Below are 14,006 nucleotides of genomic sequence, written 5' to 3' on the forward strand. Positions count from 1 at the left end.
TTCAGCAGAAGAGCTTTATCTCTCAAATAAAGATTTTTTTCATTTATATCCAGAAATAACAATTTAAACTTAATATTTAAGAAGATGCAGGGAGAAGGGAAGCAACTATTGATACATTCAACAATTTGGATAGATCTCAAGGACATTATGCTGCGTGAAAACTGATTTCAAAGTTACATACTATGATTCCATTTTTATTCTCAAAATGACAAAATTCCAGTAATGGAGAATAGGCCATTGGTTCTTAGAGGTCAGGGTTGGAAGGAGGGTACAACTAGTTTCTTTGGGGTGATGGAACAGTTCTTTCTCTACAGTGATTGTGATGACAAAATTTCATAGAGCTATATACAAAAGGTAAGTCAATGAATGCATGTAGAAACTTGTGAAACCTGGAAGGTCTGTTTTAATTATTAATACTATACCCAATGTCAACTTCTTGATTTTAATCATTTACATGGTTATGTAAGATATTATCTTTGGGGGTTGCTGGGTGAAAGGTATACTCTTTTTTTTTTTTAATATATTTTATTGATTTTTTACAGAGAGGAAGGAAGAGGGATAGAGAGTTAGAAACATCGATGAGAGAGAGACATCGATCAGCTGCCTCCTGCACACCTCCCACTGAGGATGTGCCCGCAACCAAGGTACATGCCCTTGACCGGAATCGAACCTGGGACCCTTGAGTCCGCAGGCCGACGCTCTATCCACTGAGCCAAACCGGTCTCGGCGAAAGGTATACTCTTTACTATTTTTGTAACTTTCTGGGGCCTAAAAGTTGTTTTTTTTTTAAGTGAAGAAGGATATGCTATAGCAGAGAACAAAGGAGAACAGTCAATCTAGACATTTTTATTAAATTTAATAGGCATTTTAGTTCTATTTAAAAATTAAAACATTTGAAAAACTCACAAAGTTTATAAAACACACTCATACCCAATAAAATTTTCTTATTCTGTGATAGTTAATATATAACCCACTATATAGCAAAAGTTTTACTTCCACAGGATTTAACAAATATGGATCTTAAGGGGACATATACACTCCTAGAATAAAATGATCTTAAATTATTTTACAAAACTTCCCCTTAAACTTAGTAAGTATTGATGTAGCTAATTTAGTCAGGGTCATGATAACTTTATTTTATGTTCTTTTAGGTGATACTGGGTAGATGCAGAGATGCAACATGCTAGGAAAACAGACTTACTTTTCAAAATGTACAGTATAAAGAGCAGTTCAGATCCAGAGTTGGATGGTATCTGTTTACCTAAATTTGCTGAAACAACTCTTAGGGTTTTTTGTTTTAAAAAAGCTTCAGTGACATTAAAAGCTCTCTAACAAAGAGAACTTAGCCCTCCTACTAGTCAGCCATCTTACAATTAGGTCACTTGTTCAGTTCTTTTCAATCAGCTGTTATAAAAAAACAACAGGATGACCCATGTTTAATTAGGAATCCCCAAACTACCAAAGGGTTCTGGCTTCTCTAAGTATCTTCCGAAGACACCCAGTCCTCATATCAGGGCAGGGAGTTAAAAGGTTTAAAATAATTTTGGCAACTGTCTGAGACGCTTAACATCTAAGAAGGTGCCTACAGAATTCATACTGTTCATTTGCTTTAAAGTTTCAGAAGGTTTCAAACTTTCAGAAAAAAAAGGAGTGTCCCTTTCATTTTCTTTCTCAGGATGTTGGGTAAACTCTGCTTTTCCAGTTCGGAGATTCACTGCAGGACTTGACTTAAGGTTCTTTAATAAAAAAGCTGGGTTTTCATTCAACTGCTGTGCTGCTTTTGGCTGAACAACTTCATTTGTAATATTTTTCAATACTGGCATATCTGTGGGGGTGCCCAAGGATTCACAGTTATTACAATTAATTATTTCACAGGCATTCCTAGAAGGCTCCTTCTGACAATCAAGTTGCTCAGGTATGCATGTGGGGTTCTGATTCAATAAATGTTCACTCTTGTGATCTGTGTTCTTTGGAGGTTCCTCTTCATCTTCACTATTGTCACTGCTTTGTATAAGTCCATATCTCTTCATATATTTTTTGGTTGCAAATGACATGTTGCTTGGTGAAATTAAACTAAGCCCCACTGTGTTTTTGTCTGTATTAATATGCAGAAAGCTAAAGGATGAGTCACAGTTATTTTGATTTGATCGAGTGACAGACAGTTGTGACAGCTGATTTTCATTTAAATATTTCAGAGCTATAGCATTTGCCTCCATGCTCAAATCCACACTGTTAGGGCTTAAGCCACTCATGCCAACATTAGCAAATGACATGTAGTTTAATCCAGAGATCACTGCTTCAGGGCTGATGCATGCCAACACACTGAAAGACAAAATGGAGTAGGCCATCATTTATCTTATTTTGAGTACCAAATAGTGTTATTCTAAATGTGTTCCATTCTAAGTAACAAAAAGTCTTCAGCTCTAAGGCTTATGGTGCTTTTTTTATCTGAGTGCTCAAACACCTAAGTCTTGATGACCCAGATACATTCAAGGGATAAATACGATAACCTAGAAGGTAATCCATGATTCACAAACTGAAAGTGGAACACAAATTAATTTTCCTAAATTTAAACATCAGTCATGGTTTTCAGAGAAAATACAGGCCCCCAAATGTAAAAATCATTGGTAAAGTAAATATTGGTCAAGTATAAAACAATAAATAAATAAAATAGAAAACATATTTGATAATATAACATTACAAGCTCTGGTAAATAGCTAAGAACATTAAATTTTTCATAGTTGAAGAGATTCTATTTGTAATAAATAAACATCAATTAGTCTTTGGATATGGACTACTGTGTGTGTGTGTGTGTGTGTGTGTGTGTGTGTGTGTATACACTGATTTTCTTTCTAGATATAACCTTAAACTCACTTTGGCTAGTGTTATCTCATTAATGTTAACTAATTGACTTGCCTTTCCCTTTATATCATATATACAATAATAGCTGCTAATTTTTATGGATGCCTTATTATGTGCCAGGCACTCTGCTAAACATTCATTATCTTATTTAATCCTCACAGAAACCTTTCTCAGAGAGGTCATCCATATCAAATATCTCAACTTTATTGTCCACTCTAATACCTCTCACATTTCTCTTCCCCTACTTTTTCTGTTTTCTCCTTAACACTTATGGCTATCTATCTATTAATTCACATTTCTTATTTATTGTCTAGCTCCCTCAGGAAAGTCCACAAATTTCTGTCCCCATTATAGTATCCCTTGGTGCCTGGTAGCAGGCACTCAATAAATATTTACCAAATGAATAAAAAAAGTAGGTACTATTATTACCTTTATTTTATAGTTGAGAAAACTGAGGAATAGAGATTTTTAACTAATTTCCTTAAGTTGAGCAGCTAGTAACTGGCAAACTGAGATCAGGTCTGCCTTACTTTCTGGGGTTCTAGAACCACTATTTATTATACTGTATTCAGCAACTTGTATTTTTGCTACCTGTTTTTCTGTTCCCTAAAAATTAAGAGCTCTTTGAGTACTACTTGTTGGTGGTGAGTACTAATTTGTGTATATTCTAGGCAAAGAATAAGCTATGACTTTCCATATCATTCAGTGAAGAAATTCAGCTGTTTTATATGTGCCAGCCACTATGTGCGTCGTCCTTACCTCTACAAAACCCAAGTAACTATCAGGTATTTTCATTCTCATCGTTAGTATTCCCTGAAACCAGTCATCTCATCATCAAGCAATGGGAAAGCCTGCTCAATACTGCTGGTCCTTATAAAGAATTCTTCCTTAACCTTCTTGGTACTTAATACTTGGGAGACTGAATAAGACGAAAGACATACTACCAATTTATCTAGACATTATACTTTTATGATGTATTATATATAGTGATAATACCTTCTGAATATACAGTCCTTTTCTACTTTCTTTGCTTCTTTACTAAAATTACATGCAATTTGCATATTAAATCAGAAAACATGTACAACCAGAAAAAATACATATCTATAGATAATATTAATGTAAATAATTTGAAAAATAAAACTTCTAATTCAGTAAGTTCATTATATACTAAAATTTGTTAATTTCAATGTTTCACACTAAAGACATTAAAATAGGGTGGCCACTGTGAAGAAATATATTACCTAAAAACTACTCCCCAAAGGCAGCCATACCAAAATGTAAGGGTTCCATATAGATAGCAGGTGATCTGTGCATTCCAACAGATGTTATATAGCATCTACATCACAAATGTTAGCCTCACTCTCCCACACTGTTGGGAGGAATATAAACTGGTACAACTATTTTGGTGGCCAATGGCAACATCCACCAAAATCTCACATGCACATATTCTTTGATCCTGTTTATGTAGGAATTTATCCTGCAAAGATACTTGTACAAGTACCTGTAGAATGATTTCACTTAGCATTGCTTGAGATAAGAAATAAGAGATTCAGACTTAAAGGCCATTAATAGAGGACTAGGGTTCACTATATTATAGTACATGGGTTCCACAGAATATTATGCAGCTGTTTAAATGCATGAGAAAGAACTGCATATGCCTATGAATAAAGTAAGCTATAAATGTTAAACAATAAAATCGAAATCACAACACTCATCACCCATGTATATACTTGAACATTTCTAGAAGAATATAAAACAAACAAGAGAAGTAATCTTGTTGGAGGAGTCTGAGAAGTTTGGGGAATAGAAACTTTTGTATTTTATCTGATATTCTTGTGTATTATTTGATATTTTTTAAAATCATGAGACTATTACTTTTGTAACTAAACTACAGCAACAAAAATAATGAACAGAAAACATGCTAACCTTAATATAATTTCCAGATTTTATCATCTTTAAAAACAAGTATGTGCTAAGGTTAACTTTGATGAAGTGGAATCTGAACAGAAGAACATACAAGTTGGGACTGGTAAGGCTCATGTGACTATACTCTTGCCTTTTAGATGGCACAACTGCCTACTATCCAGAAACTGGCACATACATTATCCCTCCAGGAGGACTTTCCAGACACCAAAATGAATAAAAGCTCATTTCTCTTTCCCCAAGACTCCCAGAGCATTTCATTGGCATCTTTAACCAGGAGACATCCCACAATATCTCTGTAATTACTTATATAACCCTCTCTCTTACTAAAGGGCAGAGATGATTTCTTATTCATCACACATATAGCAGACACTACATAAATGATAAATCAACTGAACTGAATGGCAAGCTTATACCTGTTCTCACGAGACTGCTGCAATATATCTAAAATTTATTCATTTAAAACTAATTTTAAAATTACCTGGCATGATCCACTTTATGTGCATTTTTCTTCACTTTAGTGGGAGAATCAATTTTTACTCCAAGGCTTCTTAGTTGCTTCAGGGTTGCATTAAGAACACAATCTTTGTCCACCAGTCCTGAATCATGTTTTTTTTTCTTTCCATGGTAAACATTTTGGGTTCTGGTGCGTTCATGGCTGATAATTACTGCTTTGGTAGATGGTTGCTCAGTTTCTTTGGAGGAGTTATTTAATAGGTGGTTCACTTGACCCTGATGAATAGAAAAAGGACATACTTGAAAGATCACTATTAACAATCTTAGGAAACAAAAATGTAAATAATAGGATAAGTAAGGCCACAGAAAAGCAAAATAATATCTTCCCAAGTTCTAAAGTATGAAGTACATTTGCAAGTATTATCGGTTTTTTAATAAAAGCAGCCCATCCTAATGAATAATTTCATCACACCCTAGAGGAAACTTAGAATGTCTGCTCATGGGTGGTGAACATACAATGCAATATACATATCCTGTATCATAGGAATGTACACTTGAAACCTATATAATCTTACTAGAGGCCAGGTGCACGAATTCATGCACGGGTGGGGTCCCTCTGGGTGGCCTGCAGGAATTGGGCTGAAATCTGCAGCCCAATGCCACCTGCAGCCCCTACCTGCTGCTCCCGCTCATCCTGGCCCCGTTGTGCCTGGTGCGGGTTTGCATTCAATCAGTCCCAATCGGGAGAGGCTTGAGCTGCCACAGCAGTGCTCACCAGCCATAAGCCCTGCATCTGGTGCCCTCCCAAGGGGAGTGGCCTGCAGCACTGGGCTGAAACAGGCTCTCTGACATCCCCTGAGGGACCCCAGATTGCGAGAGGGCACAGGCCAGGCTGAGGGACCCCACCGGTGCACAATCGGGCCAGGGAGGGACCACGGAAGGGCTCCAGGATGTGTCTGGCCCACCTCACTCAGTCTCAATCAGCTGGACCCCAGTGGCAAGCTAACCTACTGGTCGGAGCATCTGCCCCCTGGTGGTCAGTGCACGTCATAGCGAGCAGTTGAGCAGCCTTGGCATATCATTAGCATATTACGCTGATTGGTTGTTCGGTTGTTCTGCCATTTTGTCTATTTGCATATTACCCTTTTATTATTATAGATTAACCAATGCCACCCTAGTAAACTTAATTTAAAAATAAAATAATTAAATTCTCAATATCTGTGAATAAAGTTTCGGTACTGATTTAAAAAAAAAGAAAAAAGAATATCTGTTCAGCACTTGTTCATTTTAAAACCTTCAGATTTAAAATTGCTTGAGTACTATTTTCAAGTGTTTTTAGGACTTATAAATAAATTCTTTACAAACAAAAGTTTTAAACCACGCTTTCATTTTTTTAAAAAAGGTAATGTTTTAGTTATACATTTTGTAGGTCTTTTTTACTTTCAGAATTTGACTTCTTCCTTTTCTCACTTTGAGTGAGAATGAATTATCATCTCTGTCCTCCTGGTATTGAAGCACATTTCATTTCCTGAGCACACAGCTGCTCACATCAGTCTAGGACCTAGCAGGCAAATAATGAATGTGTGTTCATTGAGGAAATCTTATGGTCCTGTGAAGTAAGCTTAATTAGCTTTCAATTTTAAATGAAGAAATCAAATGTTCCAAAGTCTACAATTTGGATGGAAGTGACAGCCAGGGTTATGTGACCTTTATGTTCTAGTTTACATTCTAACTTTTCCAAGACACCTATTTCCTCCAACCAGAATTATCTCTTTTTAGTCTGTGCTGCCTTTGCTTACAGCTCTTCTCTACCTGCCCTAGAGCTGTTTGTTACTGGTATCCATGTGTTATTTCCCCTGGGTTCTCCAAAGCAGAGATTGCCATATTCACCTTTTATATTATCTACTTTACTTAGTTCACTTTCGTAGACTAAGCTAAGTATTCAATAAAATGCTGCTTATCTAAACCGAAATCAGTAAATATTATCACAAATATTCTACTTCTTTCCAATGTTCAAACTTTCTGCAAACTCTTACTTACTTTTTATGGTACTAACTTCAGTTTGAATTTGGCCTAATGTCAACATTTCTATTTTTATATATTTTTTATTGATTTTTTACAGAGAGGAAGAGAGAGGGATAGAGAGTTAGAAACATCAATGAGAGAGAAACATCGATCAGCTGCCTCTTGCACACCCCCTACTGGGGATGTGCCCGCAACCAAGGTACATGCCCCTGACCGGAATCGAACCTGGGACCCTTGAGTCCGCAGACCGATGCTCTATCCACTGAGTAAAACCGGTTTCGGCAACATTTCTATTTTTAAAATAAAGCTTTATTTCCTGGCTATCTAAGTACCTGATAACTGGAAAACTTATAGTAAATTACTGAATTTAGATTATCATAATTTATGAAAAGCTAAAAGAAATAAATTATATCATTAATTTGCAGAAACCTTTTTATATCAAGGTCCCAATCAGTTTTAAAGGTAGGAAAGGCTTGATTAGTATATCCTAGACTAAATAACTATCTCACAAGAGATGAAATGCTTTACATTTTCTTACCAATAAATCCTGGTATATTTTCTGGTTATCTGATGTTTGATGAGGCAAGGATTGTCGCATTACTTGCTCAATTTTTGGTTCCTCTAATGTTACAGAGTTGTTACTAGCACCCTCTGTTGGTCCACTCTGTAAGCACAAGCTTGTGCTCTCTGCCAGCAGGGAATTCGGAAAGAACACAGGCACATCAGGTTCTTTTCTCACAACTGGAGAAGAGCTGCTTGAAAGGACATATATATATATAATGTAAGTGTTAGTTCTCAAGGTACCTTTCACATATATTTGAAGTACAGTAACTCTGGAAGAAAGAGGAAAGACTCAAACAGTATTCTGGTTTGCATTTTTAGTTCTTAGTGATGAACATCTCACCTTGATAGGCTATATATAATAAGCTGGGTCATGATACCTTTTTGAGTTATGTTATTTTTAATATATTTAGACAACTTTCTTAGAAAGTTGGAAAACAACCTGTTGATTTCTCCTGAACTTGATGCTTTTTAGAGTTTAATGATAGGAAAGTCTTAATTAGTATTTTTTAGATACTCTAAAAAACTTTAAATATATTATTTGTTTACTTCAAGTCTTAAAACAGTTAAGATCCTTGTCAAATGAGTTCCTAAGTTGACATTTAGAATCACATTACATATTTGGTGGTACTTTTCTTGTTTATGCTTTTATGTATTTTTAAAATGAACATTTATTACTTTCAAAATTAGAATACATATTTAAAAAATAACTATGGAAAGCATTACTTAAAAACATTTCTTATAAGAACAGTGATATATGGTTATTGTAGAAAATAGGGAAAAGTAATAATAAATGTTAGCTGGAAGAAAAGGGCCATACACTCTTTCAGGTGCATCATTTCATATAAGCTTTAGCAAAAAGACCTATGGGATAGATACTACCTTTTATCCTTATTTGACAGATGAGGAAACTGAGGCACAGAGGTTAGTTAGGTAACTGCTTAAAGTTACACCAAGTATAAAGAAAATAAAAGTGACAGGTAATTTAATACCTAGAGATAACCTGTTAATTTTTCAGTGTTCCCATCTATACTTTTTTCTATAGATATGAATTTTCTCTAAAAAACTGAACCATATTATAGCTTTCGAAGCTGCTTTTAAATACCTAATATTACATCATGAGTATCTTTCCACTTCATTAAATATTATTAAAAACAAGTTTTGATCTTTACGTAATATTTTATTTTATAGATATGGTATGAATTTTCTAACCATACCTCTTCTTTAAACTCAGCTTGTTTTCAATTTTTTCCATACTATTTAATTTTAACTTGATATGAAGTGCCAAGCACTCATTTGGTACATGATAATCTCAATAAACTATTGGCTGAAATGAATCTCTGTAAGATATCAGTTAAGGCATAATTCTAAGGGAAAAAGTCAATAAATTTGACTATCTAAAGTAAAAAATTGTTACATGGCAAAAAACATCAAACAAGGTCAACAGACAACTGACAAACTGAAAGAAAATATTCACAAAATATACCACAATCAGCTAACAACTCTGCTATATAATGATCTCTAGGAACCAATTTGGAGTGATTTCCAGTATACACTGCCAAGTGAAAAGAGTTTAGGAGAGCATCTATGGCATGCTACTTTTCTACACTTCGTGTAAGAAAGAAATAACATAAAATACAGATATATAAGCTCATTTGTACAAAACAAATACAGGAAAGATAAGCCAGTAACTAAAGAGATCTGATGTAAAAGAGATGGAAAAAGCAGAATTTAGAATCAAGGTAGCCCAGATGAAAAGGAAACAATTCTTTGAGTGTGTATCTTTTTATATAGCTTGGTCTGTTAGAAGCAGAGTGATGTTTCACACACTGAAAAAACAAAATCAACCAGAATATGGAGGGACCTCAAAATGGAGTACAAATAGTAACATCTAATGGCAATGCAAAAAAATAATATAAGGGAAAAGGGAAGAAAAACTAACCTAAATAACTACAAAAAAAGGTATTTTCATTGAATATTGTAAGGCTAAAGATAAAAACTATAAGCAAATATACTCTAGTAAAATTCAGAATTTTTAGTAACGCTGAAACTACTTTATGTGTATACTAGGACCAAATGACTAAGTAAGTGTAGTGTACATAACAAGAGCCAGGTTTTTCACTGTTGGGGAAAGAAGTTTTAAATAAGAAAAAGGGGTGTAGGATTGGAATCAGAAGACTGGTATGAAGTCAAGGATTTTCAAATACAGATAGATACATATAGAGATAAATGTAGATGTAGATGTAGGCATGGATTAACATGCACATATGAGTTAGATCACCAAAAGAATCTTAGAATTTATAAAGAAAAAAAGTGGGATAAGTATTGAGTCAAAGAGACCTTACTTGGATATAGAAAGTGGCTGATTAAATTCTTCTTCCACAACAACGTTGCTCTCTTCAAAACTGGGAATATCAACTGCTTTTAATGAAGATGCACTACCCGGAGGACTTGTGACTTCATTATTAATATCAACAGAAAAATTCATGTCCTCACTGGAAATCTTGGTATCATCTTGCTTCAGCTGAGAGTCAGGTTCTTGATGATCACCTGCTGCATTCCAAAACAAGCTAGCACCTGGAGATTAAATGTTTTAGCAGATAATGAAACAAATATTCCACTACAAAAATAATTCTCTGACAAACTTTTGTTAAGACTATCTATATTATTTTAACACAATTACCTAGAACTGTTTTCAGATTATATTTCCTCAGAAATGTCACAAAGAGTTAAGTGGAAGGTGAAAAAATAGAAAACTGGGGTACAAAGGGGGAAGGGCATATTCTGGGCCCTGATTCTTTAAGAGCTATGTTTTACATATTAAGGTTGTGAATACAATTTGGGGTGTGTGTGTGTGTGTGTGTGTGTGTGTGTGTGTGTGTGTGAGCATGTGTGTTGATAACTGCTGCGCTAAAAAACAGAAAATATATAAAATACAAATCCTTAGGCTTTCTGATTTTGATACTTAAATGCAATATTTATAAGGCTATATTAGGGATGTATCAGACATACGTAATATAAGGCATGTATTTAAAAATCAAATGTTTCCCAAATTTTATGGATCAGTTGTATAATTTATTTGCATGTATTACTTGCTTGCTATTTTTCTTTGTCAACTCACTTAATTTTTACCTAGCTTCATCATTTCCAAGAAATCATAGAAGTGTTATATTTTTTCCTGATACTTCTAAGAATATACCTACAAAGTGTAAAATATTCATCGGTATATCACTCCAAGTCATCTTTTGAACTCAGCAGTATATATTCTACAATTCAGGAAATACTGCTTTATAAAATGAGTTAAAGAAATAGTTAAAACCAAAAAGTAAATCCAAGTCAAAATGGACTCTACTTTGAGACTCACTTGGATAATTTTATAAAAATATTAATACAAGAATGATTTAATCTCGTATCAACTAAACATTAAAAAGTTTTAGGGGCAATTTTGAAAAAGTTACATAAGCACTGCTACTCTTTCTGAATATGTATCATTATATATACTTTGGGGAATTAAGTATTATTATAGAATAAATGTGCTTCTAAGAGCCATTTAATCCAAATGATTAATAATTTATTTTTCTGCATATAAGTAACAACCCTGAATACGAATCCATAAAGTTTTAAAATACTGAATTCTATATATACCACGCTTGAAAACATTTCAAATCATTTCAGAATATACTAGTAAGTTCAAATATAAGTAACTTTACTCGATTATCACTTATTCAGCACAGATTGTTTTAGGTGTTATGTTGTTTGTGACAACAAACAGGTGCTTACAGTTTATGACATAGATAAACAACTGTAATACAGTTATGTACAGAATTTTACAAGAGGGTATAAGAGAAAACTGCACTTTTGGTATGTTTATTTAGCTCAAAATATCCACAGCTCCTTCACCACCATCCCTCTACAACACACACATACACTTTCCCTGGGAACTGTCACCCCTGCAATTAACCAAGATGGGACTCCAGGAGATATGTTCCTATTATGTGATTCTCAATGCCCTTACCATTGAACCAGACAATAAAATCTAACCCAAACTTGGCCATTCAGGTTCTCTGCAACTTGATGCTGGGATTGACCTGGTTTGTGCTTATGCTAGAACTGTGTAACACATAAACTTTGGAACTCTGGGTGAGCTATATTTTGTAATGTAAAGCAGTGAAAACTGCAGAAAAGAATTGAGTAAAAGAGCCACGAAGAATAATTGGATAGTCCTAATAGTATTCTAGTTTCTAATTGTCTTTTTCCTGAAGTCTAGCCCCATTCTTGGCCTTGGCTTTCATGAAACATCCCCATTTTCTTGCAATAAATTCCCCTTCCTTGCTTAAATTAGTTCAAAGTGGTTTATGCTGTAGCCAAAGAACCTTAACTGAGTAATAGAATTTATAAATGTGCATGAAGTTTTTGCTACCTTCACTCTTTGCTTCCCTCTACATGAATAGTTCAGAAAAAGAATATAGAAATCTGTCTTTATTCTTTATTATCCCTCTTAAATTTTTATTCTGCTAGCTAAAATCTTCATCTGTCACTTTTGCAAGTCTTATGTCATCAACTCACCTCCACTCTTCTGACATTTGAGCATCAAATGTCAGAATATGTTCATTTCCAAAAGTAGCTCAATCTCAACAGATTGGACTCAACTCATTCTCTCTCCTTGGCTTCTCTAACTTGCCTCCTTCTGTTCAATACTACCACCATCCCTTTATCATCCAGGCTTCAAGTCCTGGGGTAACTTTTATTTTAATTTTGGAATACTTCTAGATTTATAGAGAAGATAATAGAGGGTTCCCATATATTCTTCATCCAGTTTCCCTTGATGTTAACATCTTATATTACCATGATACGTTTTTCACAATCAAGAAATTAACATTGGCACATTACTATTAACTAAAACTAGAGACTTTATTTGGATTTCAGCAATTTTCCCACTAATGTTCTTTTTCTGTTCCAGGATCCAATTTAAGATATGATACTCCATTTAGCTAGAGTAATTTTTGAATCTCCCTCTTTCTCAATGGCTACATTCAATCAGTTATTAAAACTTATTAACATCTTACATGACTCTTCCTCTTCATTCTTATCACCTCTACCCTATGTACCAGACATCTTGCTAGAACCTGGGGACAGGTTCATGAAGATTTCATGGTTGTGCCTTCAATGTTGCTTACCAAATAAAGTAGATGGTCCTTTGTAAAAGATGTAAAAAAGGCTCTCTTAACATTGTAATGTACTAGTAGAGTACTGAACAACTTAACGCCCTGTGTTTCTTTACTGAGCCCATATCATTTTCTCTACCCAATCTGTTCTGTCATCTTTGAATTCCACCTACTAAAATCCTACATACCCTTCAAGGCCCAGATTCAATAACAGTGCATTGATGAAACCCTCCCTGATCTCTCACACTACAGATGGCTTATCTTATTAAAATTGGGTCCAGCCTGGGAAAGTAGCAAAAACAATGTACTATGTTATGTAGTTTCATAACTGTTTTCAGGTATAGTTTTACTTCATCAAGAGGAAAATTACACAAAGACTTTAAAAGTTATACTTTCATTACCTTAGTCTTGGTTCTATTTATACCATGCACCAATTTCAATGTAAAAACATTTTAAAGTAGACATGAAAAGCATTTAAAAAATTTACTTACAAATAAAAAAAAAATTACCTGTGCTCACAGCAATGCTTACACTTTTTCTCATGTGTAAACCAGGGGACGACTGTGCTTCCATGGAAACCAACTCCACTTGTCTTGCAGTCTGCCCTGTGTTTTCAACGGTAGTTGTCTGAGGGGAACAGGATTGAAGAGACTGTGCTTCCAATAAACGCTGAATCTGTAACAATTAAAAACATACTTTAAACTGACAGTGAAGTAATCAACAAAATTGACAGCTGAGTTTAAATATGAATTACACAGTGCCCCAGTTATAAATATAACTAAACTTTAACTATATTTTCTCACATTTCAAATAGATAATACCATAAAACTTATTCAATGTAGAGAATCATTATCATTTGTTATTAAGAAACACTTTGGGCTATATATAAATTTAAAAATGAAAACATACAAGCATTTGGATTAGCAGCATTAAATTGACACTCATGTAGAAAAGATTAAATGTTAACAATTCAATCCTACATTTTATTCCTATTTCACTTAAAAATTCAAAATA

At 34.3% G+C, this 14,006-nt stretch overlaps 1 protein-coding gene across 3 annotated transcripts in view; it reads right to left on the reverse strand.

The window, feature by feature from the left end:
* Window positions 1–639: 639 nt before the first annotated feature.
* The window catches only part of STIL (STIL centriolar assembly protein), a 46,820-nt gene continuing 33,453 nt past the window's right edge, over window positions 640–14,006 (reverse strand). For 2 of the 3 annotated variants that reach the window (XM_079776826.1, XM_079776827.1), the window contains exons 13-17: window positions 13,502–13,667; window positions 10,173–10,404; window positions 7,805–8,021; window positions 5,267–5,517; window positions 640–2,322 (exon numbers count right to left, since the gene is read on the reverse strand). In XM_079776826.1, the coding sequence (XP_079632952.1) occupies window positions 1,533–2,322; window positions 5,267–5,517; window positions 7,805–8,021; window positions 10,173–10,404; window positions 13,502–13,667 (1,656 nt within the window). In that variant the 3' untranslated portion in view covers window positions 640–1,532. The remainder of the gene's footprint in view (window positions 2,323–5,266; window positions 5,518–7,804; window positions 8,022–10,172; window positions 10,405–13,501; window positions 13,668–14,006) is intronic. The other variant, XM_079776828.1, reaches the window with a different exon arrangement.

Source organism: Cnephaeus nilssonii (assembly GCF_951640355.1).
Source record: "Cnephaeus nilssonii genome assembly, chromosome: 7".
Classification (NCBI taxonomy): domain Eukaryota; kingdom Metazoa; phylum Chordata; class Mammalia; order Chiroptera; family Vespertilionidae; genus Cnephaeus; species Cnephaeus nilssonii.